The 27,822-nt window shown below is 37.5% G+C and overlaps 1 protein-coding gene across 2 annotated transcripts in view; it reads right to left on the bottom strand.

Annotated features, from left to right (window-relative positions):
* The window catches only part of LOC127437735 (metabotropic glutamate receptor 8-like), a 272,494-nt gene extending 246,598 nt beyond the window's left edge, over window positions 1-25,896 (bottom strand). For both annotated transcript variants that reach the window (XM_051692852.1, XM_051692851.1), the window contains exons 1-2: window positions 25,765-25,896; window positions 23,776-24,593 (exon numbers count right to left, since the gene is read on the bottom strand). In XM_051692852.1, coding sequence (XP_051548812.1) covers window positions 23,776-24,282 — 507 coding nt within the window. In that variant the 5' untranslated portion in view covers window positions 24,283-24,593; window positions 25,765-25,896. The remainder of the gene's footprint in view (window positions 1-23,775; window positions 24,594-25,764) is intronic.
* Window positions 25,897-27,822: the final 1,926 nt, after the last annotated feature.

Raw genomic sequence — 27,822 nt, 5'->3', positions numbered from 1 at the left:
CAGTAATGTCTAAAGTGAACGTTAACAGTGGGACAAAAAAGCGGATTTGTATCAAAACTTCAGACTTGAAGTATAAATGTAGCCTAATAGACCTGCTACTGATAAGTACAGGTGCATCTCAATAAATTAGAATGTCGTGGAAAAGTTCATTTATTTCAGTAATTCAACTCAAATTGTGAAACTCGTGTATTAAATAAATTCAATGCACACAGACTGTAGTTTAAGTCTTTGTTTCTTTTAATTGTGATAATTTTGGCTCACATTTAACAAAAACCCACCAATTCACTATCTCAAAAAATTAGAATACATCATAAGACCAATAAAAAAAAACATTTTTAGTGAATTGTTGGCCTTCTGGAAAGTATGTTCATTTACTGTGTATGTACTCAATACTTGGTAGGGGCTCCTTTTGCTTTAATTACTGCCTCAGTTCGGCATGGCCTGGAGGTGATCAGTTTGTGGCACTGCTGAGGTGGTATGGAAGCCCAGGTTTCTTTGACAGTGGCCTTCAGCTCATCTGCATTTTTTGGTCTCTTGTTTCTCATTTTCCTCTTGACAATACCCCATAGATTCTCTATGGGGTTCAGGTCTGGTGAGTTTGCTGGCCAGTCAAGCACACCAACACCGTGGTCATTTAACCAACTTTTGGTGCTTTTGGCAGTGTGGGCAGGTGCCAAATCCTGCTGGAAAATGAAATCAGCATCTTTAAAAAGCTGGTCAGCAGAAGGAAGCATGAAGTGCTCCAAAATTTCTTGGTAAACGGGTGCAGTGACTTTGGTTTTCAAAAAATACAATGGACCAACACCAGCAGATGACATTGCACCCCAAATCATCACTGACTGTGGAAACTTAACCCTGGACTTCAAGCAACTTGGGCTATGAGCTTCTCCACCCTTCCTCCAGACTCTAGGACCTTGGTTTCCAAATGAAATACAAAACTTGCTCTCATCTGAAAAGAGGACTTTGGACCACTGGGCAACAGTCCAGTTCTTCTTCTCCTTAGCCCAGGTAAGACGCCTCTGACATTGTCTGTGGTTCAGGAGTGGCTTAACAAGAGGAATACAACAACTGTAGCCAAATTCCTTGACATGTCTGTGTGTGGTGGCTCTTGATGCCTTGACCCCAGCCTCAGTCCATTCCTTGTGAAGTTCACCCAAATTCTTGTAACGATTTTGCTTGACAATTCTCATAAGGCTGCGGTTCTCTCGGTTGGTTGTGCATCTTTTTCTTCCACACTTTTTCCTTCCACTCAACTTTCTGTTAACATGCTTGGATACAGCACTCTGTGAACAGCCAGCTTCTTTGGCAATGAATGTTTGTGGCTTACCCTCCTTGTGAAGGGTGTCAATGATTGTCTTCTGGACAACTGTCAGATCAGCAGTCTTCCCCATGATTGTGTAACCTAGTGAACCAAACTGAGAGACCATTTTGAAGGCTCAGGAAACCTTTGCAGGTGTTTTGAGTTGATTAGCTGATTGGCATGTCACCATATTCTAATTTTTTGAGATAGTGAATTGGTGGGTTTTTGTAAAATGTGAGCCAAAATCATCACAATTAAAAGAACCAGAGACTTAAACTACTTCAGTCTGTGTGCATTGAATTTATTTAATACACGAGTTTCACAATTTGAGTTGAATTACTGAAATAAATGAACTTTTCCACAACATTCTAATTTATTGAGATGCACCTGTATGTTGTTAATATTAATTAAGCAAGAAAACAAATAAACCACTCACTGCTCTTGGCTCGATAAATTTAGTAGATTTAAATGTATTAATAGAATATAACCAATCAGTGAAGACCAGTAGCTAGTAGTTTTATGTTACATTAAATTTCATTCTGAATGTTTACTTGAATACTTAATAGTACTCCTGTAATTTTTTTAAAGCTGAAAAAGCATTGTTTTCTTAATTAGATTTTTTTGTTCTGTTGTTTTTAATTTGTTTCTATGTATAGATTAAATTTTGTATTCATTCATAAATTCATCATGAATTCGTCATTCATACGTTGTTTCTACATTTTAGTTCTTATTATTAAAGTTCATCATAAAAAATCAGAAGTTCTATCATAAAAAATGCAGAATTTTCTTAAAAGTTCAGTTGATATGCTTTCTTTCAAATTATATCACATATTCTTTAAAACTTAAAACTTAGTCTAATTTTTTTTATTTTTTAAACTGACATATTGTCAAGAGAGGCTGATGAGATTTAGAATGAAATTACATTTCAGGTTCTTTCTCAACAAAATGAACTAAATTATTATAGAATTTTCATTTAACTATTCTTTAAACTATTCTTCATAGTAACAATCTACTCATTTAAAGCACGAAATGAAGGAGAGAGAGAAGAGAGGAGAGAGCCAAAAAAACCTCAATGTCCATCTTGGTATGTATGAAATTCTAAAGGTGTCCCATGGATTTTTCAAAGGGTCAGTGTAAAACACACATACGCACACACAATCACACTACAGTTCTGATAACTCTTCTGTATAATTTGTGGTGGGTATGGCAGGCTCCATGCTGAGTGTGATATGTCTTGGGGGCAAGTCACAGTATTGGGATGAAACATCTTTGAATTCAATATTTTGAACTAACGAAGACCTCTGTGCATGCACACTCATAAACAATGTTAAAAGGATAGTTCACCCAAAACTTTCAATTCTGTCATCATACCCTTTATTCCGTTAAAGCAGGCACAGGGATACCAATATACTGTAAGCCACTAAAATTAGTGTTTCATTCTTAGATAAAGAGCAGTGTTATGGTTCACCTCCTAATTTTGCAGGAATGTTTGCATGACAAATAAACCTCACAAAATTAAGATGTGTAGTCATGTGTAGGTCCACAGGTCTCAGACACATGCTGACCTATTACCTCATTACACTTATTATGCAGATCTATTCACCTGAGTCAAAATTAGTCTGCAAGGACAACTTTACATTTGCATAAACAGAAAAAGTGAACAACTGGTCTATCCCTCACAAAGTGTCACGATTTTGCCAATGCAGACAAAAACTGGACTCACAGTTTTAAAAGCACAATGACGAATACTTCAATGCTTTGAGTGTTTTTTTTCATATTAAATTCTATAATTACATTTTATCATCTAAAGGGTGTATAAATGAATGATATATATATATATATATATATATATATATATATATATATATATATATATATATATATATATATATATATATTAATAAAAATACATTTTCAACATAACATTGCATTATTTTTTTCAAATGAAGTGCCGTTATACAGCTCCTTACAGCACAATCCAAAACACAACATTGGAGTGATTTTTGTCTTAAAAAATTGTCGTAACAAAGTGCTGCACAACAGAGCATTAAAAATGTGAGATATTGCTTAAATATAATATTATTGATTTATTATTATTATTTTACAGTGAATATTACATATTTATATGCTAGAGATATTTCTGCCTGTTATTTTGTTTACTTCGTTTTGTTATCATTTATTGTGCAACATGAGGCATATGCAAGTAATCATTAACATCTTTTATTATTCACATGCCTTTGCTGACATAGCGCTCTTTTGGCGGAGTAAAGTTTCCATATGAGTCTTGAACAGCCAGATGCATTTATTTACACTAGACCTCTGGAGGTGGTTTGAGTGATCAAATTTATATCCGTCTCGAATCCATCTTAGATTGCATTTACACTTGATCTTTTCATGATCGGAAGGCAATCCGATCAACAAAAACACACCGACTAAGTGTAAATACCCACTAAATATTTAATTAAATCACAGCCTTTTGTGTTTTAATAATCAGACAAGGACATATTGTGATTTCAGTTTAACTAATTGTGCATTCAAACATGAATTTTAATCCTAAATGTCAAACTGATATTGCCATGATATTCCGCACTTTATGATCTGGATTCCATCCGTGTTTTCCACACTGCGGAAATCACAAGATTCTATTTGCATGGCATCATGATAAAACATTGCTAATGAGGTTAAATATGACAGAATGAGCTATTGCAAAACAAAGTGAGCTTCCGTGTTGTAACTGGCTGCCAACATAGGCAGCTTCCTCCTAAGGTAGCACGCTAACTGAATAGGAACCCAATAAGAGACTGATGTTTAACATTCTACATAGGCAGCAAATCTGTGCACCACACAAATAGTGCTCCTTAGAGGCGCATAGGAGATTTGACTTACAATTGATTTTTATTGTGTTTGATGTTAGCATGTTGCTAAGCTAATGACATGATACCCTAATAAGCATAAAAACACTTTGGGTCTTATTCATGAAACATGAGCAGAACTAATTTCTCTGTAAATCTCTCCAGAATTTGTGTCAATTATTGTATTCACTTCAACACGACAAATAACGTTTGAATAGTTTTACATACAATTCACACCAAAAAAAAATGTTGCTCGTGCTTCATGAATAAGACCGTTTGAGCACTTAAATATGTCATTTTTAATTAGATGAAATTTGTATATATATTTTTCGGTTTTGAATGAAATAAATTTATAATCAATACTGTATTTCAATCAACTCATTTGCCATCTTGGATTTATTATTTCACTGAGCTTATTGCAATGCAATATTGGACTGCTTTCTCCAAAAAAGATACATGAGTTGCTGCCTTTAAAGTGGGCAAAAACAAGGTATATTAGAAGACAGCATAATTTTCTGCCTTCACATTCGAAACAAGCTGGCAATAAATGACGCCTTTAAAGGCTATCTACGTAGGCAGTTCACTAGGTTTTTAATAGAGCTTGTGTTTTCACACTAAATACATGAACATAACATTTCATGAATACGTGGACATGATTATGCATGTTAACATACAGTAGATTCCAAGAACAAATATCGATGGATGTGTGTAGTGTGAGTTTTCAGTTCTAGTTTTTTGTCTGATCTGAGTCTTGCTTTGTGTTATTTTATAACATTTTTTATTAAACTGTGTTTGGATCCACACCCTTGCTCTCTGTGACACCATTACATTATAGAAGAACTGACCAACAATGGATCCAGCAGTAGAGCGCCTTTGCCTCCATCAAGGAGCACGCCCCATTGAGGAATATGTGTCTGACTTTTGTTAGCTCTCCAATCTGCTGAACTGGGATGAGGTAGTATTGAAGGACATTTTTAGGCATGGATTGGAAGAGCCCATCCAGTCCGATATGCCAAATGGCAGAGTGGGACGATCTCTGGCACAATTTACTAGCGTTGCCACGTACTTAGAAGGATCGGATCTTACAGTTGGTGAGATTCCTGAGTCCATGCCTGAGTCCATGCCTGAGTTACCTCTGCCTGCGACCTCCAAGAAGAGAAGAAGGAAGAGAGGGAGAAAAGTTGTATTTTTCCTAGAGCCGCCAGAGGCTGCTGCAGCTCCCTATTTTCCAGAAGCGGCCTTTCCTCCCTTTGTGGCTGCTCACCCAGAGGTGGCAGAGGTCCCAGTCACAGCGGAGATCTCAACCTGAGTGGTCCCAGCTCTGGTGGTCCCAGTGGTCTCAACCCCAGTGGTCCCTGCTCCGGTGGTCTCAACCTCCGTGGTCCCAGCTCCGGTGGTTCCGGTGGTTTCAACCTCGATGGTCTCAGGTGATTCCAGCTTCGGTGGACTCAACATCGGTGGTTCCCACCTCGGGGGTCCAGCTGACCACACCTGCCACAGACCACGAGCCAACATCCACGCCTGCCATGGACAATAAGCCACCGTGCATGCCTGAGCCAGAGCTCTAAGTCCCCAGCTGCCCTGACTTCTGAGTCCCCAGCTGCCCTTACCTCTGAGTCCCCAGCTGCCCTGACCTCTGAGCCCCCAGCTGCCCTGACCTCTGAGCCCCCAGCTGCCCTGACCACTGAGCCCTCTGAGTCCCCTGTTGTCTGGTCCCTGCCAACATCTCCTGTTGCCTGGGCCCTGCCAGCCTCTCTTGGCCATCCGTCTGGTCCGCCCTGGTCTCCTGGCCATCTACCTAGTCCACCCTGGCCTGCTGGCCATCCGCCTGGTCCACCCTGGTCTACTGGCCATCCGCCTAGTCCGCCCTGGTCTCCTGGCCATCCGCCCTGGTCTACTGGCCCTCCTCCTGCTCCGCCCTGGTCTGCTGGCCATCCGCCTGCTCCACCCTGGTCTGCTGGCTGTCCGCCTGGTCCACCCTGGTCTCCTGGCCATCCGTCTGGTCTGCCCTGGTCTCCTGGCCATCTGCCCTGATCTCTTGGCCATCCGCCTGGTCGGTCCTCGCCTCCTGGTCGTCCTCCTGATCCCCCGTGGTCTCCAGCATCCACTCCTGGTCCCCCGTGGTCTCCAGCGTCCGCTCCTAAATCTCCATGGTCTCCATATCCATCTGGATCCCCTATTTTATCTAAGCTCCTTGGTGTCCTGCTTCCCCATGGTCTTCAGCTCCACTTGTTCTCCTTCTGTGGAGACTATGTGGAGACTATTTTTTGTGTGAATGTGTTCAGGAGCATCAGGAGCCACTCTTTAAAGGGGGGGGGGGGCTCTGTAACAAACTCTGTAGTTTTCATTTTTAACTTTGTTTTGGCATGTCTCTTATTTTGAAATCCTTGATTAGTGCTCTTGTCTCTGTGTTTCCTATAATTGCTCCCAGATGTGTCTTGTTAATTAGTCTTGTTAACCTTGTTAAGTTTTGTGTATATAATGCCCTCATGTTTCTTGTGTCTTTGTCAGTTCTTGTCCTTCAATGGATGTGCATAATATGAGTTTTCAGTTCTAGTTTTTTGTCTGATCTGAGTTTTGCTTTGTGTTATATTATAACCTTTCTTTATTAAACTGCTTTTGGATCCACACCCTTGCTCTCTGTGACTCCATTACATTACAGGTTCAGTAGCCTTAGTTCCATGTATTTTTTCAATTCACTTTCTCCATAGGATTTCAAAAACTTTCTATTCTATATATGCTAATTCTATGTCATGAACCAAACCAGCTTGCTTTGAGATGAATCACAACACTGCAAATAAACTCCACATATTTGTGCAAAACCAGATGATCCAAACCAGATTTTATCCCAGCATGATTTGGGAATCCAAAAAGCATCTTGAAGTGTATCAGTGGAAGCAAGGAAATCTGAAATTTTTTGTGCAAGGGAGTTACCATGGTCAGCATCACCATTTTTCTTACATTTGATTGATAATCTTGGCTGGTCTTCAATATCTTAAATATTCCTTAATAATTCTGCATCAACTTAGTTAGGGGGCCAAGCACCGAAGGTGCTGGAACCCTATTGTATTTGTTAAGATTTTCTTATTAGGGGTTCAAGCCTGAAGGGCTGAAAGCCTATTGTGTTTGTCAGGATTTTGTGATTTTCTTCTTTTTCTTATTCTTTTTTTTTCTGCCTTAAAAGTGTCTGGGCATCAGAGACTGTCAGCCATGGAGATACTAAACTTGGCAGGATGGTCCCAAATCCCAAAACACTTTTACGTTTTGGCTCATATCTCTGCAACCGTAAGTGCTAGAATCAAAATCTCCATCAATTTTTTTCAGCCATTTTGAATGTTTAAAAAATACATTTTTTTTTAACTCCTCCTAGACCGTTCGTCCGACTGGCACTACATTTGGTATACATCATCTACAGACCCCCCGCCAAAAAGTAATACAAATAATTTTGACACGTCAAATCGTTGTGAAGATATAAACGATACAATTCCTTTGGTTTAATGCGACTTGAGTAATTGATCAATATCTACTCAACGCAAACTCCAAACATAACTAAACTAAACTAAACACATAGTCCACAAGACGTTTAGAAGATGTCAGCAAAGTTTTGTACAATTCCACCCCTAGGGGGCATACAACTAAAAATCTGTGTTAACTTTGCAGTGGTTTGAGCGACAAAGTTCAAATTAAATACGCATCTTCTTTGGTTCAAATTCTAACATATTCTTAAAAAATCGATTCGACAATTAACAAAAATGTCTGGCAATGGCCAATCAAATTTCAGCACCTTATAACTCGTATTGGGAATGACCAAGGGTTATAGAAATTACTATACACAAGCAGAGTATCTACAAAAAAATGCAGTGTTTTATCTACTTACTATAAACCGCCCTGTAATAATTAACCTATTACAGTTTTTCTCGATTGCTTAAACACATTTCTTGAAATTATGCCTCCTTTTCTCGAAACTCTAAACACAAATCCATAACTTCTCACCCAATTCCCCAAACTTCCTATTTTCAGGTCAAAATGAAGCTCTCCACTCAAAACCATTAAATCTTGCTGAAAAACCTAACTTTGCCCTCAGACATGATATATAAGCCCTCAAAAATACACACACAACAACATAGTCTTACACACTGGTGAGATAAATTCAAAACAATACTACAAAAATCGGTAATAATTTATGTTGCTTGTGGTTCTCCCCCTCAAAAACCTTTTCACATGATGAACACAACAAAAAACACAACAAATGTATACATTTGCAAATTTTTTATTCCTTAATGTACTGTACAGTACAATACACCAAACAACAACAAAAAAATTATTCTGCCCCAGCATCACGTCTTTGGTCTGGGACAGGCCAGAGAATCTTGTCAACATCACAGGCTATATTGGCCCTAGCCAGTCAGTGGGGGTAAAATCCTCTTGCATACCTGATCCACCCCTGGCATGCATCAACTGAAATGTCTAGGCAGGCTTCTTCCATGGCCTGGAGGAGGTGAACACAGATGTGAGGTTCTCGGTCATACACTTTCCACCGCCATGCCGAAAATCGGGTTTAGAAAGGGAGAGTATGCAGGCAGAAAGATGTTGGAAAACCTCGGGTTATTGGTAAACCAGTCACAAACCAGAGCAGCGCGATGGAAGCTGACGTTATCCCAAACAACAACGTAGCGAGGCTACTCTGGTTGCACTGGCTCCCTCATAGTCATACCATGGACAAGGACATGGTCAACTAGAGTGGCATGAATTTCATCCGAGACTGCTTGTCTCCTTGCCCTTACCCTTCCCCTTCCTCTTCCTTCTCTTCATCATCCTCCTCTTCCTCCTTCTCTTCCTCCACCTCCTCCACCACCTCCACATCCTCCTCCTCCTCTCCCTACTCCTCCTCCACCTCCCACTCTTCCTCTTCCTTCACCTCTTCCTCCACTCCCTACTGCTCTTCCTCCTCCTCTCCGGTGTCCTTGGCCTCTTCCTTCATGTCTCTCTGGATCCATTGTTCCAAAACTGAATTAACTGTCTCGGGCCCTTTTATCTATCTATTGAAGGTTCTGATTGGTATGTGATAAATTTTGACTCTTAGTGTTTCCACCTGGGTAATTGTGTGCTAATTGAGCTCAAGCTGTGCTGACTTGAGTGAACAATATTGAATGCTAGTGCTTTCTAAATGACCACATGGTGTAGGCAATGAGAATTGAAGGGATTTGTGTGTAGAGTTTTGCAGTGACAGTTCAACAAATCTGACTCATGTGTCAAAACAGGGGAATAGTGTTTATAGTTTAGGGAAATGGGTGTGCTTTTTGATAAATGGCATTATGGTTTTGAAATTTTAGTTCAAAAGCCTGGTTATAGTGTTTAAGAAACCGACACACTGGTAAAAAAGCCTGTAAAACCAGCACCTGTCAGCGATGTTGGTCAACAATAGAAAATGTAACTTCAGATAACGCTTACTGTTTAATGCTGCTGAGTTCACTCCATGAACCATGGATAAATACGGACGGATGCTGCTGAGTTTGGCTTAGTGTCATTCCAAACTGTTAGCACCCATCTGACCACAGTAAGTTCATTGTTGTTACTTCTTCCCCGATTACAATTTATTATGTTAATGTTGCTTTAGTATACCCATAAAATGTGTTATTTCTCCATAAAACCATTTAACCATGAACAGAACTTAGCCAAAGTCACACGCAAAAATATAACTAAATTAACTTTTGCAGTGTGTTCCGCAATAGATACAAAACAGTTCTCGTGAAAGAGCATGACTAGCAGAGGTGCCTCCGTATACCGCCTTAACACGCTACAAAAAGATTGTTTGTCATTCTATGACTCTGCTCTATTTAATCAAGGATCTTTTAGCCTGCACTTGATTTTTTATCTATTGGTGCAATAAATATTAACATTATTTGATATAATCTGTTACCCTTATTTTTTATTTATTTGACATCCATGACTATTTATCAAAACAGACAATTTAAAATATTTTTATTGTGCGACTGTTGAGCACAGAAACGATGCACTGATTTTTTCATGCTTTAATTTGTTCTAATACATTTTGCTTGCGCTTTAAGCAACACATTAATCAGAGACCCTCTCCTTAAATTCCGAACTAATGTTCATGGTATTGGTATCTTTTAATAATTGTGCCTATATTTCTGCGACTGCTGTCTTAAGATTCCTTGGGTCATGCCAAGTACATTGATACTCAATTTGCCACAACTAGCCATACTTCCTGTATGCCATTTTGAATTACATTGAAAACCTACTTTTTCAAACTCTTCCTAGGCTGAAAGTCCAATTTGCTCGAAATTTGGCATGTGTCATCTAGGGACATTCATAACAAAGAGTTATCTTTGTTATGCATTGGTTCTTGAACAGCATTTCAACAGCTTTGGGGCCGTGTTGAAGCGGGTTTCGCCCAGGGCGCCATACAAGCTAGAACCGCTACTGCTCATTAGCATCAAACCCTGACAGCAAATTCGGTGACAGTGCCAACTATTGGTCAAAAGTTATCATGAAATGTTTTGTTTTATGACCATTTCTATTTATTTAATTTTTTACAGCTTTTCTTAAAATAATTATCAGAAATGTCCAATCATATTTCCTTACATGCTGACGGTTTTCTTGGCCCTGTAATTGCTTTTTGTAGAATTCTGCCCATAGGGGGCACTACAAAAAAAAAAAATCATAACTCTGCAGCCGTTTGATTGACAAAGTAAAAATTAAATATGCCCTTCTTTGGTTCAAGTGCTAACATATCCATAACATATTGATTCGAAAAATATAAACAAAATGGCTGCTAGCAGCCAATCAAATTTCAGCACATTATAACTTAAATTGTGAATGGCCATGAAAATTATTATACACAAGAAGGGCCTCTACGTGAAGCAGTATATACAATTTTGTGAGAATCAGCCACATGGTGGTGCTATAATGAGCAATAATTATTTGTGTTTTTTCTTATAACTCTGGAACTGCATAGGCTAGAATAATTTTCTTAGCTTCTCCAAATCTTTCAGTGGCCCCAAATCATATGGCAGATGGATTTCAATTTTCGCATGAAAACTTTTCAACCACTTTTATTTATTTTTCAAAAAACGTACTTTTTCGAACTCGTCCTAGGCAGTTTCCTCTATTCACACAAAATTTAGCATACATCATCTACAGACCCTCCTGACAAAAATGTATCAAAATAATTTTGATTCGTTAAGTCATTCGGAAGATATAAGAGAATATGTTTTTGGGTGTGGCCTGTAATTACTTATTGGCCTGTATCTTGAGAGCAAAAAATTCAAACTTAACAAAACATAAACAAGAGAACATTCTGAGGTCACATGCAAAATTTCATAAATATTTTATGCTAGGGGGCACTATAACTTAAGAAAATAAAATTTTGCTACTGTGATTGAGGCAGTTAGGGTTAGAGTTTGATTTAGGGTTAGGGTTTGAGTTTGAGTTAGGGTTCCACGGGATCTTTCTTGTCAAATCTGATTATTTTTGTCATTTTTCCATAAGTGCTTGGCCCTGATAATTGCCGCTTGATGCTATATTTTTATTTATTTATTTTTCAAAATACTAAAACTTTCTGTTTATTTTCAGGTTTAAATAGGATTTTACATACCAGATTTCCAATGTGGTCTCAGAAATTTGGACCACACAGCATATTGCTAATTCACACCTTTTACTGAAGTAGCAATATCATTCTAACTGAATTAAGTGTGTGGATTTTTTAGTGAAAAAAAAAAAGTGTTTTGGTCATCGTTTTTGACATTCTTTTCACATAATCAATGTGTGACAGAAAAGTGAAGAAATACTCATTCAACCAGTTTTTGCTTTCCCAGCTAAAATTAAAACGATTTATCAGTAAAGCTAACCTAATGCATAAACTTATTTAAGCTTTTTTTTTTTTTTTTTTTTTTTTTTTAAAGGACTGACATTTCTATTGACAACTTGAAAAATATTGGTACCGGCTGCAGTGGCTTATCTAAAAATGGCAGCACTTGCAAGGATACAAAAGTTCAATCGACTGCATCCACTTGTGGGATCCTTTTCATACATATGCATGCTCAACCACATGCTTTGCAAACTGAATGATCGATTTTAGTGTGTTTGTGAGTGTATGTGGTGGGGGGTGGGGTGATGACTCACATGCCGCTGTCATCAAGGTTGAGTTTTATTCAACTGCTGTCATATGTTTGGGTGCACTTGACCGATTTGAGGCAAGAGCTCTCATTAACAGGGCCTCGGGGGATGTATTCCGTACAGACAGAGAGAGATCGCCGTGGGATTGCAATTAATTTGGCATCCTAATCCAGATATTACATTAAAGAGGGGTGACAGGTTACAGAAGCACTAAATTGCATTATCAGATCTATATTGTAACAACACTTTATGGATGGGTTTAAGATTACTGAGACAAGATAAATGAGAGGGGGAAGGAAATAAAGAGTGGGAAGGGAAAGGAAGTTCAATGAAAGGAAAGGAAAGGAAAAGAGATGGAAAGGAAGGTAAAGGAAAGGAAATTCATGGAAAGGAAAGTAAAGGAAAGGAAAGGAAGTTCAAATAAATGAAAGGAAAAGAAGTTCAATTAACCTGTTGATGTGCAAAACGTCGAGTGAGTGACAGAAGAGGAACATCTCGGTTACTGTCGTAACCTCCGTTCCCTGATGGAGGGAACGAGACATTGTGTCCCCCCTGCCACAACGCTGTACTACCCGCTGAAATGGCCGGGACCCTGTCTCGGCTCCTCAGCACAAAACCTGAATGAGTGGTTGCGAGCCAGCTCCTTTTATACCCATATGTCCGGGGGAGTGGCATGCAAATTCCACTCGCCAATTCTCATTGGCCTTTTTTCAAAGATCTGAGGTGTTCGGGGCTCTCAAGAGCGACCCCTAGTGTCACTTCATCGACACAACGTCTCATTCCCTCCATCAGGGAACGGAGGTTAGGACAGTAACCGAGACGATTTAAATACACATTGTCATATGAACAATTAGTCAGTAATTAGACAGATTTAAACTCCACTAACATTTACATTCACAACCATTTACACTTTTTAATATAGCTTTCAAATAGCATACAGAACACATAGCAGTTCTTTGCTTGTCTTGTCTAACTGATTCAGTTTATGACTCAGTCCAATGAGTAATGCAATAGAAAGTTGTGTTGACTTGAATCATTGTCTTCATATTATTTCACATTGCCAAGTCTATATACTACTATATACTGTATATTAGTGCTACTAAGTAGCGGTGTAGCAATACTGGCCTAAAGAGCACACAAGGATAAAACTACCTAACTTAAATATTAGATGACACATATATACAAATAAAACCTTGAAATGGTTCTTGTTAAAACTCTGAAACACTGAGGCTGAAAACAATGTTTGTGGATCACTTGGTGACAAAAAGGCATGATTTATGGCATGACTCATTCTCTAGAGTGTATACAGTCTTGAGACTGTTATTTCTCTAATGAACTGTTATTAAGTTATCAAGACATTTTTAATACTGACCTGAACTAACAAGGTCCGCTTGAGGAAACAATATTGGTTGACCAATTGTAAGTTATTTCTATAACATTGTCTCTGTTATTATATATAAATGATTGAGTTTGTATACGACAACAGTCACTATCCATCTATGATGAAATCTAAACAATAATACTACGAAATTGTGACAATTGAAAAAAACAATTGATGCAAGTATGACAAGTACTGCAGTACACAAACTGAAACACGGCCTATTCCACAGGTGAAATTGCTGGTACTACAAGTAAACAACCTGAAGAAGTCCAACTGCAGAAGTTTTTGCTGTTGTATTGACACTTTTATTGCTGTTTTCTAAATATTTAATGTACCCCAGTTTGCAGCATTACATTATGTGGCAATTATTCACACACAGTTAATTCTGTCATGTATCAAGCATGAGCATGATAGCAAATATACTGAAACTTTTACTTAGTTCACCCAAAAATGAAAATTCTCTCATCACTTACTCACCCTCATGCCATCCCAGATGTGTATGATTAAGATTTTTTGAAGAATATCTCAGCTCTGTTCGTCCATTCAATGCATGGTGGCCAGAATTTTGAAGCTCCAAAAGCACATAAAAACAGCGTAAAATAATCCATACGACTCCAATGGTTTAATCCATGTCTTCAGAAGTAATATGATAAGTCTGGGTGAGAAACAGATCAATATTTATATCCTTTTTTTTTTTACATTCACATTCTTCATCTTTTGTTTTTAGCGATTCACATTCTTAGTGCAGACTTAAATATTGTTTCTCACCCACACCTATCATATCACACAGACATGGATTAAACCACTGGAGTCATATGGAGCTTTAAAGTTTTGGAGCTTTAAAGTTCTGGTCACCATTCACTTGCATTGAATGGACCTATAGAGCTGAAATATTCTATTAAAAATCTTAATTTGTGTTCTGCAGAAGAAAGAAAGTCATACATATCTGGGATGGCATGAGGATGAGTAAACGATGAGAGAATTTTCATTTTTGGGTGAACTTTTAAAAGTGAAGTCTGTAATTGTTTTAATGCCAAAAAAAATAAAAATAAAAAAAAATAATAATAATTCCACCTATCCCATATATAGTGTAAAGAAAACTACAGCAGTTGCCTTACTGTAAACACTGTGGATCTGTGGCACTTCAAAATCACTGCCCTGTTTGTTTGAGTGGTCTGATACATAAGCATTGGCTCAACAAATGTAGTGAGTTCGGGACTACCTGCTTATCTGAACAATGGCAGAAGAGGGGTGGAATGACGGGCAATAGGAGTGGAATTTTAAAATGTTAAAAACTGCCATTTTAAACAAGTATGAACAAGTATTTTTAAATGACTTAAACCTACAGGTACCTCCTTAACTCAAACCTTTAACCGGAACCCAACCGATAGTGAGGAAAGAAAATGTGAGATTTTTTTTTTTTTTTTTTTTAATGAACAAAACCGACGTCCACACCCTAAACCTAAACCTTACAGATAGTGTAATCAAATCAAATGTGAGATGAAAAACACAATAGCTGAAGCAGCCACATCATTTCGTGGCGCTTGTGTACATTTTCGTGGTTGTAGTTGTATATTTACATATACTGTATGTAGTTGGTTATGTAATACAAGCATTAAAATGTATTGTGTTTCAAATCATGCATTATAGTAAAAGTGTTTCAATGTAATAAGATAGTAACTTGAAAGTTCTATTCAATACAACCATCACTAGGTGGCAACAGTGAGGAGAAATGTGATGAAAATGAATTTTAACATTTATAACTTCTGTTTAATAATATGATATGTGACATAATTTAGAAGTTATTCTTTGTCATATTTAAAAGTTGAGACAACATTAATTATACAGCAATTGCAGAAGATTTTAAAAGTTCTTTCAGCCAATAGAATCATCCTAGAGGGGTGTTACTTAGAGTGGGTGTGACAGATATCCTACACTTTGGATAAAGAGCATCTTTCTCCTTTGACGGCTGTTCAAAAGTAGCTATGCATTCTGATTAAATTAAATTAATTTGCAAGTAACATACAACTCACGAACATTTAATTGTTTTATTGATTTTGGAGTGCTCTTAAAGGAATATTCAGGTTTCAATACAAGTTAAGCTCAATTAACTGCATTTGTTGCAGAATATTGATTACCACACAAAAAATTATTTAGACTCGTTCCACTTTTTCTTTAAAAAAGCAAAAATCAAGGTTACAGTGGGGCACTTACAATGGAAGTGTATCTGGCCAATTTTTGGAGGGTTTAGAGGCAGAAATGTGAAGCTTATAATTTTATAAAAGCACTTACATTAATTCTATTAAAACGCATGTATTATTTGAGCTGTAAAGTTGTTTAAATCGTAATTTTTACAGTTGTTTTAGAGTTTACGGTGTTATGTCGTCATGGCAACAAAGATGTAAAATTGGCTATAACTTTCCACAGAAAAACTTAGTAATCTAATTTATCAAAGTAAAATCATGTTAACACATATATTGTTTATGTCTTGTAGCTATACTTCTGAAACAGTGAGTATTTTAACATTTACAGACTGGGTCTATTCACTTCCACTGTAAGTGCCTCAGTGAAACCCAGATTTTCTTTTGCCTTTTTTTAAAAGAAAAGGCGGGACAAATTGAAATTATTTTTTGTGGTCAATCAACATTATGCCACAAATGCTGTCTATTGAGTTTAACTTGCATTGAACTTGAAATTGAGCTTGAAAAGGAATATTTCACCAAAAATTCGGTCATATTTTACTTCCCCTTATATTGTTCCAAACCAGTACAATTTTCTTTCTTCTGGATATTTAAGAAGCATGCACAGAATTTTCAAAGCTTCACCCTCAATAACCTAATTTCCTCCCTCAACCCTCAGGTGGGCTGACCCCTCTCTCATATCTCTCCACTGAGTCAAAACATGGTGACAGTCATACCAGTACATTGACCACATTTTATCTCGGTATAAGAGAGTTGGAGTAGGAGGCTGGCATGAAAACACAGATGCTTTTTTCACAGCCTTGGCAATGGGAAAGAATGAATATCTGCCCTCCTCCGTTTCTCCAATGAGCCGAGGCTGTTTATTGATTAAGCCTGCAATGCAACGCCTCAGCTAATCTAATGTCATAATGGGGACCTGGAGGTGGCAATCATAGCTTGAATGCAAAACAAATCACGCTGATTTACACACATGCACATCCACATTCAGACTTTATTCGCGATTCATTTTACAGGTGCACAGTTTACATTTGAATGCAACAGGTCTATTCAGGTTTTGATTGTTTTGAGATCAATTTAATTTCTGAGTGAAAAATGCCTAGTTATGTACTTTTGTTTGTTATCAGCTAATTTTATCTGTGAGAAAGTGGTTGATGTATTCACTGCATTATGCATTCATTCAGATCTCTATGGTTTGAAACAACTACTTGTGTGTTTGTTATTTCTAAACAACACAAGAAAACTGGGCTGGGCAGACTGTTTTTATTAGATTTATTCTTGCATATACTGTTTATAATGTGCTGCAATGATCTGACATCTGGCATGACTTTAATATGCCAGTGAGACAACTGACATACCAAAATAATGTAGATGAATAATTGTGTTGCCTTTCTGTGAAAATCCCAGAGCCATTCAAAGGTGTAACAGAACATCATTATGACACTGACTGGGGTTTCATTTGTGGACCACAACTGTAGTATTATATAGAACTTACTGTAGGTAGCATATATAAAATAGTATATTTAAAATGTGTATTTGTTTTGTCTCACTAGTAGGCATATCTATATGTTTTTATATTCTGTTATGTTGTTTATGATCTGAAAATTTTATTGGTCAGCGGTTGCTAGTATTTCGTAGCTCAACACTTAAAAGTGTTTGAGTTTTCTCTCAACTAAAGGAATATTTTGGGTTCAATACAAGTTAAGCTCAATCGACAGCATTTGTGGCATAATGTTGATTACCACAAACATTTATTTAGACTCGACCCTTCTTTACTTTAAAAAAAAGCAAAAATCTGGGTTACAGTGAGGCACTTACAATGGAAGTGAATGGGGCTGATTTTGGGGGGTTTATAGGCAGAAATATGAAGATTCTAATTTTATAAAAGCACTTACAATCATTTTTCTATTAAAACTCATGTATTATTTAAATTGTAAAGTTGGTTAAACCTTCATTTTAACAGTCATTTTAGGGTTTGCTGACATTCTGTCATCATGGCAACTAAGTTGTAAAACTGCATATAACGAAACACAGAAAACTTTAGTAAGTGATTTTATCACACTAATATCATGTTAAAATGCATATTGTTTATGTTTTGTGACTATACTTTTTAAACTTTTTAGTACTTTAATGTTTACGGATTGGCCCCATTCAGTTCCATTGTAAGTGCCTCACTGTAACACTAAAAGCAAGTATAAAGCTAGGGTGTGTAATCCAGAGAGGCTAGCAGTTAGCAAGCTAGCTTTGAAAGCATAGAGCCCGCCCTCGCTTCAAAGGTGTCTCCAAAGCCACGCCTTCTCTATCACACATGAACACACACACACAGAACAGAGTCTAAGCGCCAGGAGGAGAGACGTGTTGGTGGAATCGATCGCAACGGTTTCCTTTTACTGGTGGTTCAGGAGGAACATAAGGTAGCTGCGGTTCGCCTTCCATTCTCGTGCTCGCTCTGCACAGCGTCAAGGAACCCACGCTGATGACGTGTGATTGTCTGCACGAACAAGTTGCGCGGCGGTATACAAATATAGATTGACAGACAGGAAGGCCATCCTATCATTACATTCGGACCGAATGCAATGATTGGTTGATCATTTTTTAGTCCTGTCCCTTCCACAGAAAATATATATATATATATATATATATATATATATATATATATATATATATATATATATATATTTATATGGTTGAACTGCTCCATGGTACTTTTAAATAGCAGATTCTCTTGTAAAATTCAAATGGGTCACGTGTGCAACAATATATAGATGGAAGCCCGAATTAATCGCGCATCTGAGCCGCTCTGCGTTTGTCATGAGAGCTCGCATTTTAAGGAGCACCCGGTTGATGCGCGTGCACTGATCCTGTCACTGGTCCGGAGTCAGACCTTTCACGGGAAGCTCAGTTGACGCGCGCACATGAATAGCAGATTCAATTTGGCTTCACAGACCCTGCGCACATCCTTGTCCACCTGAAAAGCATATTTAGTGCTCATAAAGTAAATGAATGAGGTTGCTTCATCGACGTGGCTGACATGAGAGTATTAAAATAAAGATGCATCTTTTTTTTTTCTTTTTTTTTTTCCTTTTCTCCCCAATTTGGAATGCCCAATTCCCAATGCACTCTATGTCCTCATGGTGGTGTAGTGACTCGCCTCAATCCGGGTGGCGGAGGACGAATCTCAGTCGCCTCCGCATCTGAGACCGTCAATCCGCGCATCTTATCACGTGGCTTGTTGAGCGCATTACCACAGAGATGTAGTGCATGTGGAGGCTCACGCTGTTCTCTGCGGCATCCACGCACAACTCACCACATACCCCACCGAGAGCGAAAACCACATTATAGTGACCACAAGGAGGTTACCCCAACGTGACTCTACCTGCCCTAGCAACCGGGCCAATTGGTTGCTTAGGAAACCTAACTGGAGTCACTCAGAACACCCTGGATTCAAACTTGTGACTCCAGGTGTGGTAGTCAGTGTCTTTACTTGCTGAGCTACCCAGGCCCCCCAAATAAGGGTGCATCTTATATTTACGTGTTGTAGGCCTATCAATAACATTGGATCGTTGGCTATTGGATCAATACATCGATCCAGATCGATGGATCGTTACGCCCCAATTATTTAACTAGAAAACTGCAGAGATACATAGAACGAGGCATGTAAAAGTCATTTTGCAAAAATGTAGTTATAGTAAAGTTTTTACTATGAGACCAGGTTGGATTTAGTACAACATGAGAGTGAGTAAATGATGACAGAATTTTCATTTTTGGCTGAACTATCCCTTTAACCCCAGGTTGTTCAATTTCTATTTAACACGTGTCCCTGTTGTCCTCAACATCACCTTTTGTCAGTACTCAAGGTCTGGCTGTGATCTCATGTCTGAAACGGTTGCAGTGTCTTTAGCCTCACTTGACTGAGTTATAAGCTAGATGAATTAGCCAGGTATTACCTTTGGCCCGACACAGTCTGTCGCTACGGTGACCAATGCAAAGTCATTATCTGAAAGGGGTTGTGATGTCTCTTTTATTCTTCCCCTTCATGAAATATTCATGAAATATTTCACACATCTGAGCAGATAAGCTGCTAAAATATACATGCAGTCAGTGTGACAGCTTGAATTATACTTGACTTCCCCTTAACCCGTCTGTGATAAAGTGCTCCATTGCTGAACTCAATTGCTGTTTGGACAACTGTTAAAAAGTCCATCTTAACTTGGATTTGTTTTAAATTGTTGATGACATATGACTAAAATTTTATATTTAATTTAAATGTGATATGAAAGGGATAGTTCATCCAAAAAAAAAAAAAAATTCTATAAATCTCCACTTTCACTTTCACTTCCACATTCTTCTTTTTTGTTTTTTGGTGATTCCCATTCTTCATGCATATCGCCACCAGAGGGTGAAGGAGTGGTCGAGGTCCAGGCGACGGCGTGTCTGGGAACCGGCGAGCAATTTTTTTTCTCTCTCTCCTCTCTCTCTCTCAGTGTCGCTCCGCCTTGCCCTTTCCCTCTCCTTTTTTCCCTCCCCTTGTCTCCTGCCTAGGTCTCGAAAGGCGGGGAAAGCCTGCCGGAAGGCACGGCCAGAGGGGCAACGCCCCCCCACCCCTAGGTCTGTTTTGTTATGGCAAATACAAATAATTGTAGAATTTTATTAGAAAATAGCAAGGAATATTCTGTTTTCCATAATGTGTCCCCATTAACCTGCACATTTTGGCAATGTCGTATTTATGATGATACATGTTATTTCTTCTCCACTTTCTCTTATTAGGCTCTTACCAAACTTGAGCTACATAAATCCACAGCAGAAACAAACTCAATGACTCCTCCCATCAAGAGTTTGAGACTTTCAGTCGAGTATCACTTTCAAACGTGCAGTCTCCGATCAATGAAAGCAAGGAGCAGAGAAAACAGAGAAGATGCAAAGGTAGAATTTTGGGGGAAAGTCATCTAATTACACATTTTCTACACTATCAGGTACACTCTAAAGTTTCAGAAACAAACCATGTCTGCATTATGTGCAGCAAAGTGAATCAAACATCTACAGCCTCAGCTTAAATTGATCTGTGAACACTTGTGACTATGTGAAAAACAATCAATATCTGAATTAAATGATAGATTTGAAGGTGAAGAACAATACAGATGCAGAGGAATGTCTCTTCAGCCGCATGGCTAGTGCTTCAAAGATACATGCAATGGCCTCAAACCCTGAAGATTACACTTCAGAATAGATAAATGTTTTAAGCATTTTCTTTCTAAAAGAACTTCTACCATCTGATAAACACAACCTGCTGATCTGATTAACAGTAAATTAAAATCCATGAATAGTGAAAAAAAGGCATATCGTTCTCTCTCAAAAACAGGTTCTATTTTCAAAATCTCTCCTACAGATGAAGTCATGGTGTGTTTGATTTGCTTTGCAGTTGAAAACGTGAATGTCTTTTTCAGATAAATACAACACCCTTTCTTTGATCCAATTACAAGCCGGCTATATTTAGTAAATGCAACAGACACTCAATTATTAATGAGACATGAAACATAAGATAACCCAGTGGAAGTATTTTGGAGACCCAAAAACAGAGAATTTTTGCACAGCCTAACCAGCAGATAACAGCAAATTAATCAGTTTAGGAGAATCCGTAAAAAAAAAAATGCATCTTCAGATTCAGTGATTCAATGCTATTTGAGATGCTTTTTAAAAGTAGGACACATTTCAATTTATTTATAATCGTAAGTAGTCCCTGTTTACTGCTCATAGACTCAAATGATTATTGATTAGCCTTCAAAACAGATTATATTACAGGCTAAAACTACATCCACTAAAGTCAAGACCCTGCTGCCAAAAAACAAGTGTGAGTATTGGTTTTTAAGTGATTTTTTCTGTGATGATGCGTTTAAGTCAATAGAGCTTAACCCTCATGTTGTATTGTGACTAGGGGTTTTGCAGATTAATTGGCACAGACAGCTGCTCTTGGAGCTATTGTTATCTGTAAAAATCAATAACGAAAGTTAGCAAATAGATTTTGTTTTCCTTTTGTGTTTGTGTGAGCTGGGAGCACACACATTTCAAAATAAAAGTCCCAGGTGTATTTCGGGGACGTTTATGGTTAAAAGTCTTGTGTTATGCACAAGATCTTACATTTTTTCTGGTTATAATTTGGATCTTGGTTGCACAGTAAACTTTGTCTGGGATCTCATTTATTTTGGACTCTTTTAGCCACTGTGTCTATGCCTGTGATTTATTTATTTTTTTTCATTCAATAAATTAATTTAAAAAACTATCAGTCAATTGATTGGTTATTGGCCTTTTCAACCATAGTTATCAATATCGGCAAAATCCAATATCGGTCGACCTCTAGTTGTGAATCATTTTATTGTCAATTGGTGATCCCAGAGACCCCAATGATATAGTATGTGTAAAAATAATTGTAGCAATTTCAAAATTAACATTTATTTTCCCCTAAAGTTCCTTCATATGTTTCAATATGTAATATGAGGCTGGTATTATTAAAGCTTAAAGGGTTCGTTCACCCTAAAATTTAAATTCTCTAATTATTTACTTACCCTCATGCCATCCCAGATTTGAATGACTTTCTTTCTTCTACTGAACACAAATGAAAATGTTTAGAAGAATATCTCAGCTCTGCTGGTCCATACAATGTAAGTGAATGGTGACCAGAACTTTTAAGCTCCAAAAAAGCGCATAAAGGCATCATAAAAAAATCCATATGACTCTAGTAGTTCAGTCAATGTCTTCAGAAGCAATATAATAGGTGTGAGTGAGAAAGACATCAATATTTAAGTCCTTTTTTTATTCTAAATCTCCACTTTCACTTTCACTTCCACATTCTTCTTTTGTTTTTGGCAATTCGCATTCTTCGTGCATATCGCCACCTACTAGGCAGGGAGGAGAATTTATAGTAAAAAAGGACTTAAATACTGATGTCTTTCTCACCCACACCTATAACGTCACTTCTGAAGATATGGATTTAACCACTGGAGTCATATGGATTACTTCTTTGCTGCGTTTATATGCTTTTTGGAGCTTCAAAATTCTGGTCACTATTCACTTGCATTGTATGGACCTACAGAACTGAGATATCTTTCTAAAAAAAATTCCTTTGTGTTCTGCAGAAGAAAGAAATTCATACACATCTGGGATGACATGAGGATGTATAACAAAGTAAACATGCACTTTTCAGAAATTTGACAAATATCTTATATTGTTTTGGGTCATACTGACCCCTACAAAAGCACACTGAACTTGTGTGTACACCAGTCTGAAAATCTTATCATATGAAAAATGGATTGCATTTATTCATGTTTTATACATGGGTTCTCTGACACCCAAAATATACGTAAAGTAAAAATGTTCATTTGCTTTTGTCTATAATCTTTTTATTATTATTATTATTATTATTATTAAAAAATGACACAAAATATCAACCCAATACTTTTCTGGGGTAGTTCACACAACAATGAAAATTCTGTCATCATTTCACCCTCATGTTGTTTCAAAAACGTATTACTTTCTCTCTTCCATGGAACCCAAAAAGAGATGTTAGGCAGAATGTTAGCCTCAGTCACTATTCACTTTCATTGTACGGAAAAACATATTCAATGAAAGTGAATGGTGACTGCACTGTCAGTACCTAATATTCTGCCTAACATCTCCTTTAGTGTTCCACAGAAGAAAGAAAGTCATGAAAGTCATGAAAAACAACATGATACAGTTTTCATTTTTTGGGATTTTAGGGTAAATAGTCTCTTTAAGTATGGTTCCCTGGGCCTTTTTGACCGCAAACAGAACATGAGGGTTAAGTGCAATATCTCTATGAGATTGCAAAGTTTTCCCATGAGCATGCATTCACTGCATTAATGTCTATAGTGTAATATAGACAGCAATTACCTTAAACAGGCGTAGTATATTGGCCACCATAATGGAGACAGAGCTTGCTGCTGCACCTATCACACCAACAATCTTGTCTGGCTTGGCAAAGATGGGCTGCTCACCACTGGTGCATCGTACATCAGTAGAATCACGCTCAATGAGTGCTTGTACAAAGGTAAGTGACTGTTCCAGGGCGTACGTGTCACGCGAACAGGTGTCCAAAATGCGCGCCCCCAATGTTACGTTGGGCAGCAAGTCGGGGTCTTTATTGATGAGGTCAATGGCGAAGAGCATGGCCTCTAATCGATGAATTCCTTTCTCTTTCTTAAGTTCGCCACAGGGGGCGCCACGCTCTCCCCGTGCATGCACAGGGAACAGACCGCCTAGGATGATGTCACCGTCCAGTCTTATGGAATGGGCATACTCGGGGGCAGGGGGTAACAATGGATCAGTGCGCTGGCTGACTGAGCTGATCACCCACGTCAGCATAAGAAGACAACCATACCATTCTAAGGCCTTCACCATGGCGGCATAAAGCTATGGATGGAACCAAATGTACAAGCAGCAGTTTGTGGTACAATTACAGTGATGGGAATCCAGTTGGGAAAAGCTGCAATATCTCAAGAGGGTCATCGGTGCCCCTTGCTGGAGGAACTGTACACCAAATTTTGGAATCCACCAAGGAGAACATTGGATTTGTAGGGTTGGGGCTAGGAGATGTCGAAAATTTGGGGGGCTAAATGAGAAAGGGGACTGCAAAAACAGAGATGTGGGAGTATGAGGCAATCACATAGTTGCTAGCTCCTGAAGTACCAAGGTCACAGCCCATTAGAACCCTGTGTGAGAGAACAGCAGAGGAATATGCCTTCATCAGCAAAGAACAAGCACATTATTTATCAGAACACACATATGCATAGAACAGCAGGGAACCGCTTAGTGTGAAAAATGTTGCTTTCACTTCAAGCAATCACTGCAGTTGTGTACTTGCTAAAAACACACCTGACAATCTACATTTAAAACATGCATAGGCCTGCAGTTTCTGCATAAATCTCTACATACAATATATACTGTATGTATATACAGTATATGTATCTAAAACTTGTCTGTATTTTACTTCAGTTTTGAATAGCTTTATGAAATAAGTAATTTCTTGACACGGGGCAGAGGTGGGGATACACACACATACATACACACATACACACACACACACACACACACACATACAATATGCATGCACAACAAGTTTAGTATGTTGCTAATCAACTCTTCTTCTTCTTCTTTATTTCCTTCTTCCATGCTGCTTTACAATTTCCTCTTATGCATATGTACTTGCATAGATCGCCTCTTTCAGTGCTGACTGGAATCAATGGAGTCGATACAGCACAGTAAAAGAAACAGTAATGCAGCAAAGAAAACAAACACAACAGAATAAGTTCAACTTGAATGTCAAAATAAAATGTTTATATGCTGATTCCTTCAGTTGAATAAGAATAATATAGAACACCTCAATATTACAAAGTAGTACTGAGGATTGTTAAAATGAATAAAAATTAAAGCAATATATTGAGCCACATCAGATAGGGCTTTGTTTCTTTTTATTATAACTAATAATGTGAACGAACAGGGGAAAAAAATGAATATTCTTAGACTGCTGCATAAGTAGCTACTCATAAAAACGCATCAGAGTAGAGATCATTGTCAGTGTCCCTCTATAGAGATGAAGAAATTGCTTTGCACATACTGTTGGTACTGCATGGAACTTTAAAATATTTTAACTGACAAAAAAGCGTCCAGACTGTTTTTCTTCTCTCTACTACTCGTGAAATTGCTTTGCATTCAGTTTAAAAACAGCACCAGCATCCATTCGAAACATTCAAGGAGCATACTGTTCCATACAAAAATTTCATTGCAACAATTAAACAATTATGAAACACAATATTTCAGAATAGCACAGCTGACTGCATTGCTTTAGCAAACATAAAGAAATAACACTGAAAGCATGCATACCTGCAGGTGGCTGAGCTCGCGCTCCTTTTCCAGTTTGTTCGCGCACTGATCGCTGCTGCTGCTTTGATGCTGCTGGGAGTGACAGCGCGCGAGAGAGGCACGCAGAGCGCACGAGCGCATCATTTCTTCTCGCGGATCGCGCAAATGCTCCCACTCTGTCGTGATTGGTCTGACAATTTGATGCTTTCGTCGACCCGAGCCGCATCAAGCCAAACTGGAGTTAATAAATTGCGAAACACGCATCGGCAGTAAAAAAAAAAAAAAAAAAAAAAAAGAAGAAGAAGAAAAAAAAAAGTGTTATTTGTTGAAGGCTCTTTAAACAGTATGACATCAAAGTAATGAGCATTTGCTATTGAAATGGGACTATATAAATGTGTGTCAGTGGCAGAAATCCAGTTATTACTTTATTCAGTTAGTTCATATTGAAATAAGCAACAATACTTGCAGAAACATCAGTGCAGTTTTGGTTGGAGAGATTGAGTAGGTTAACATCCACTAGTCTGAATTATCCGATTGCGCCATCTAGTGTGTATATCATGAACTTACACGGTCCATGATGTGTTGACCTTTGAAACTCTGTAACAGATATGCTGTGGTCAAGCACAGGCACTTGAACTTTATTAACTATAACTTGATTAATAATAACGTAGGTACACTTGGAACCTAATAGTATGGAAATAAATTGAGGTAGTAAGAGTTAGTTTACATGCCATCTCAGATGTGTATGACTTTCTTTCATCTGAGCACAAAGATTTTTAGAATATTTCAGCTCTGTAGGTCCATACAATGCAAGTGAATGGTGACCAAAACTTTAAAGCTCAACAAAGCACATAAAGGTAGCATAACAGTAATCCAAACGACTATTTTGGGCTCTATAATGTGTGTGAGAAACAGATCAATATTTAAGTCCTTTTTTCCCCCTATAAATCCCCACTTTCACTTTCACTTCCAAATCCTTTAAATGCTGTTTGGAGCTTCAAATGTAAATGATGAGAGAATTTACATTTTTGGGTGAATTATCACTTTTAGTTTAAAACTTAAACTTTTAAAAATATTGATATTATCAAGCCAATTTCTGGAATAAAAAAAAAAAAGGAAGGAATACTCTAGTGACAAAACACCAACTTATACCACAAAACATCACAAAACTCATAAAATCCCTTGCTGACTTTTTTCATAAAATCAATTTCTTAACTGATTTTCATAAAAAAACAAAAAACAAAAAAAAATTATAAATTAAAATAAAGGATAGTACTAAAGACTAACAGGATGGAAAGTGACATTTATATCAAAAACCCTATACATTGACTTTTAACTGAATAATATTTCCAAGAAAACCTGTTTTGTTTTCATTTAGATTATTTTTGTTTGATCCTATTAGAATTGGTTCCAAATTATTAATTGATAATTCCTTAGCATTCCTATAGGAACTGACAACCTTGTTATAATTTGAACTCTAAAAAGGCAAGACCATTAAAACGGATCATAAAATTAAATTATGCTATTTTCCAATGCATTATGGCCCAAATAATACATTTCCATGTTTTTTTTTTTTTTGTTGTTGTTGTTTGTTTTGTTGTTTTTATATTGATTTTATTTAAAATGTTACTGCTTGTAGAAATCATGAATATAACATTGAAAACACAGAAGTTTTTGAATCGAGGTCAGCGGCCTTCTCAAGAAAATGCTGCATTTTTACTTTTAAATAAAGATTGTAAGAGCCAGGGTTCATACAAAGTCACATGACCTCAGTATTTGCAGGGACTACATTTTCAATATTTTTCACAAATATTTGACTGATTTACTACTTGCTCATCTCTCAAGCCTCTCAAATATCTGTATCCCCCAAGATGCAAAAGGTTTCTATTAGAAACTTTACTGTCTTTCATATACAATAAAATATTTTTTTAGAATAAGGAAAGCTACAGTTTAAACGTCAGTTCTGAATGTAATTTATATAATGGTGCCCAAAATATTATTGTATTCCTTTTTTTTTTTTTTTTTTTTTTTTTTGTGAAAGAGTTCAAAAGAACAACTTAGAAAACACATATTTTATTA

Source organism: Myxocyprinus asiaticus, chromosome 48 (genome assembly GCF_019703515.2).
Source record: "Myxocyprinus asiaticus isolate MX2 ecotype Aquarium Trade chromosome 48, UBuf_Myxa_2, whole genome shotgun sequence".
NCBI classification, from domain to species: Eukaryota; Metazoa; Chordata; class Actinopteri; order Cypriniformes; family Catostomidae; genus Myxocyprinus; species Myxocyprinus asiaticus.
This window is presented reverse-complemented; position numbering and strand designations above follow the sequence as displayed.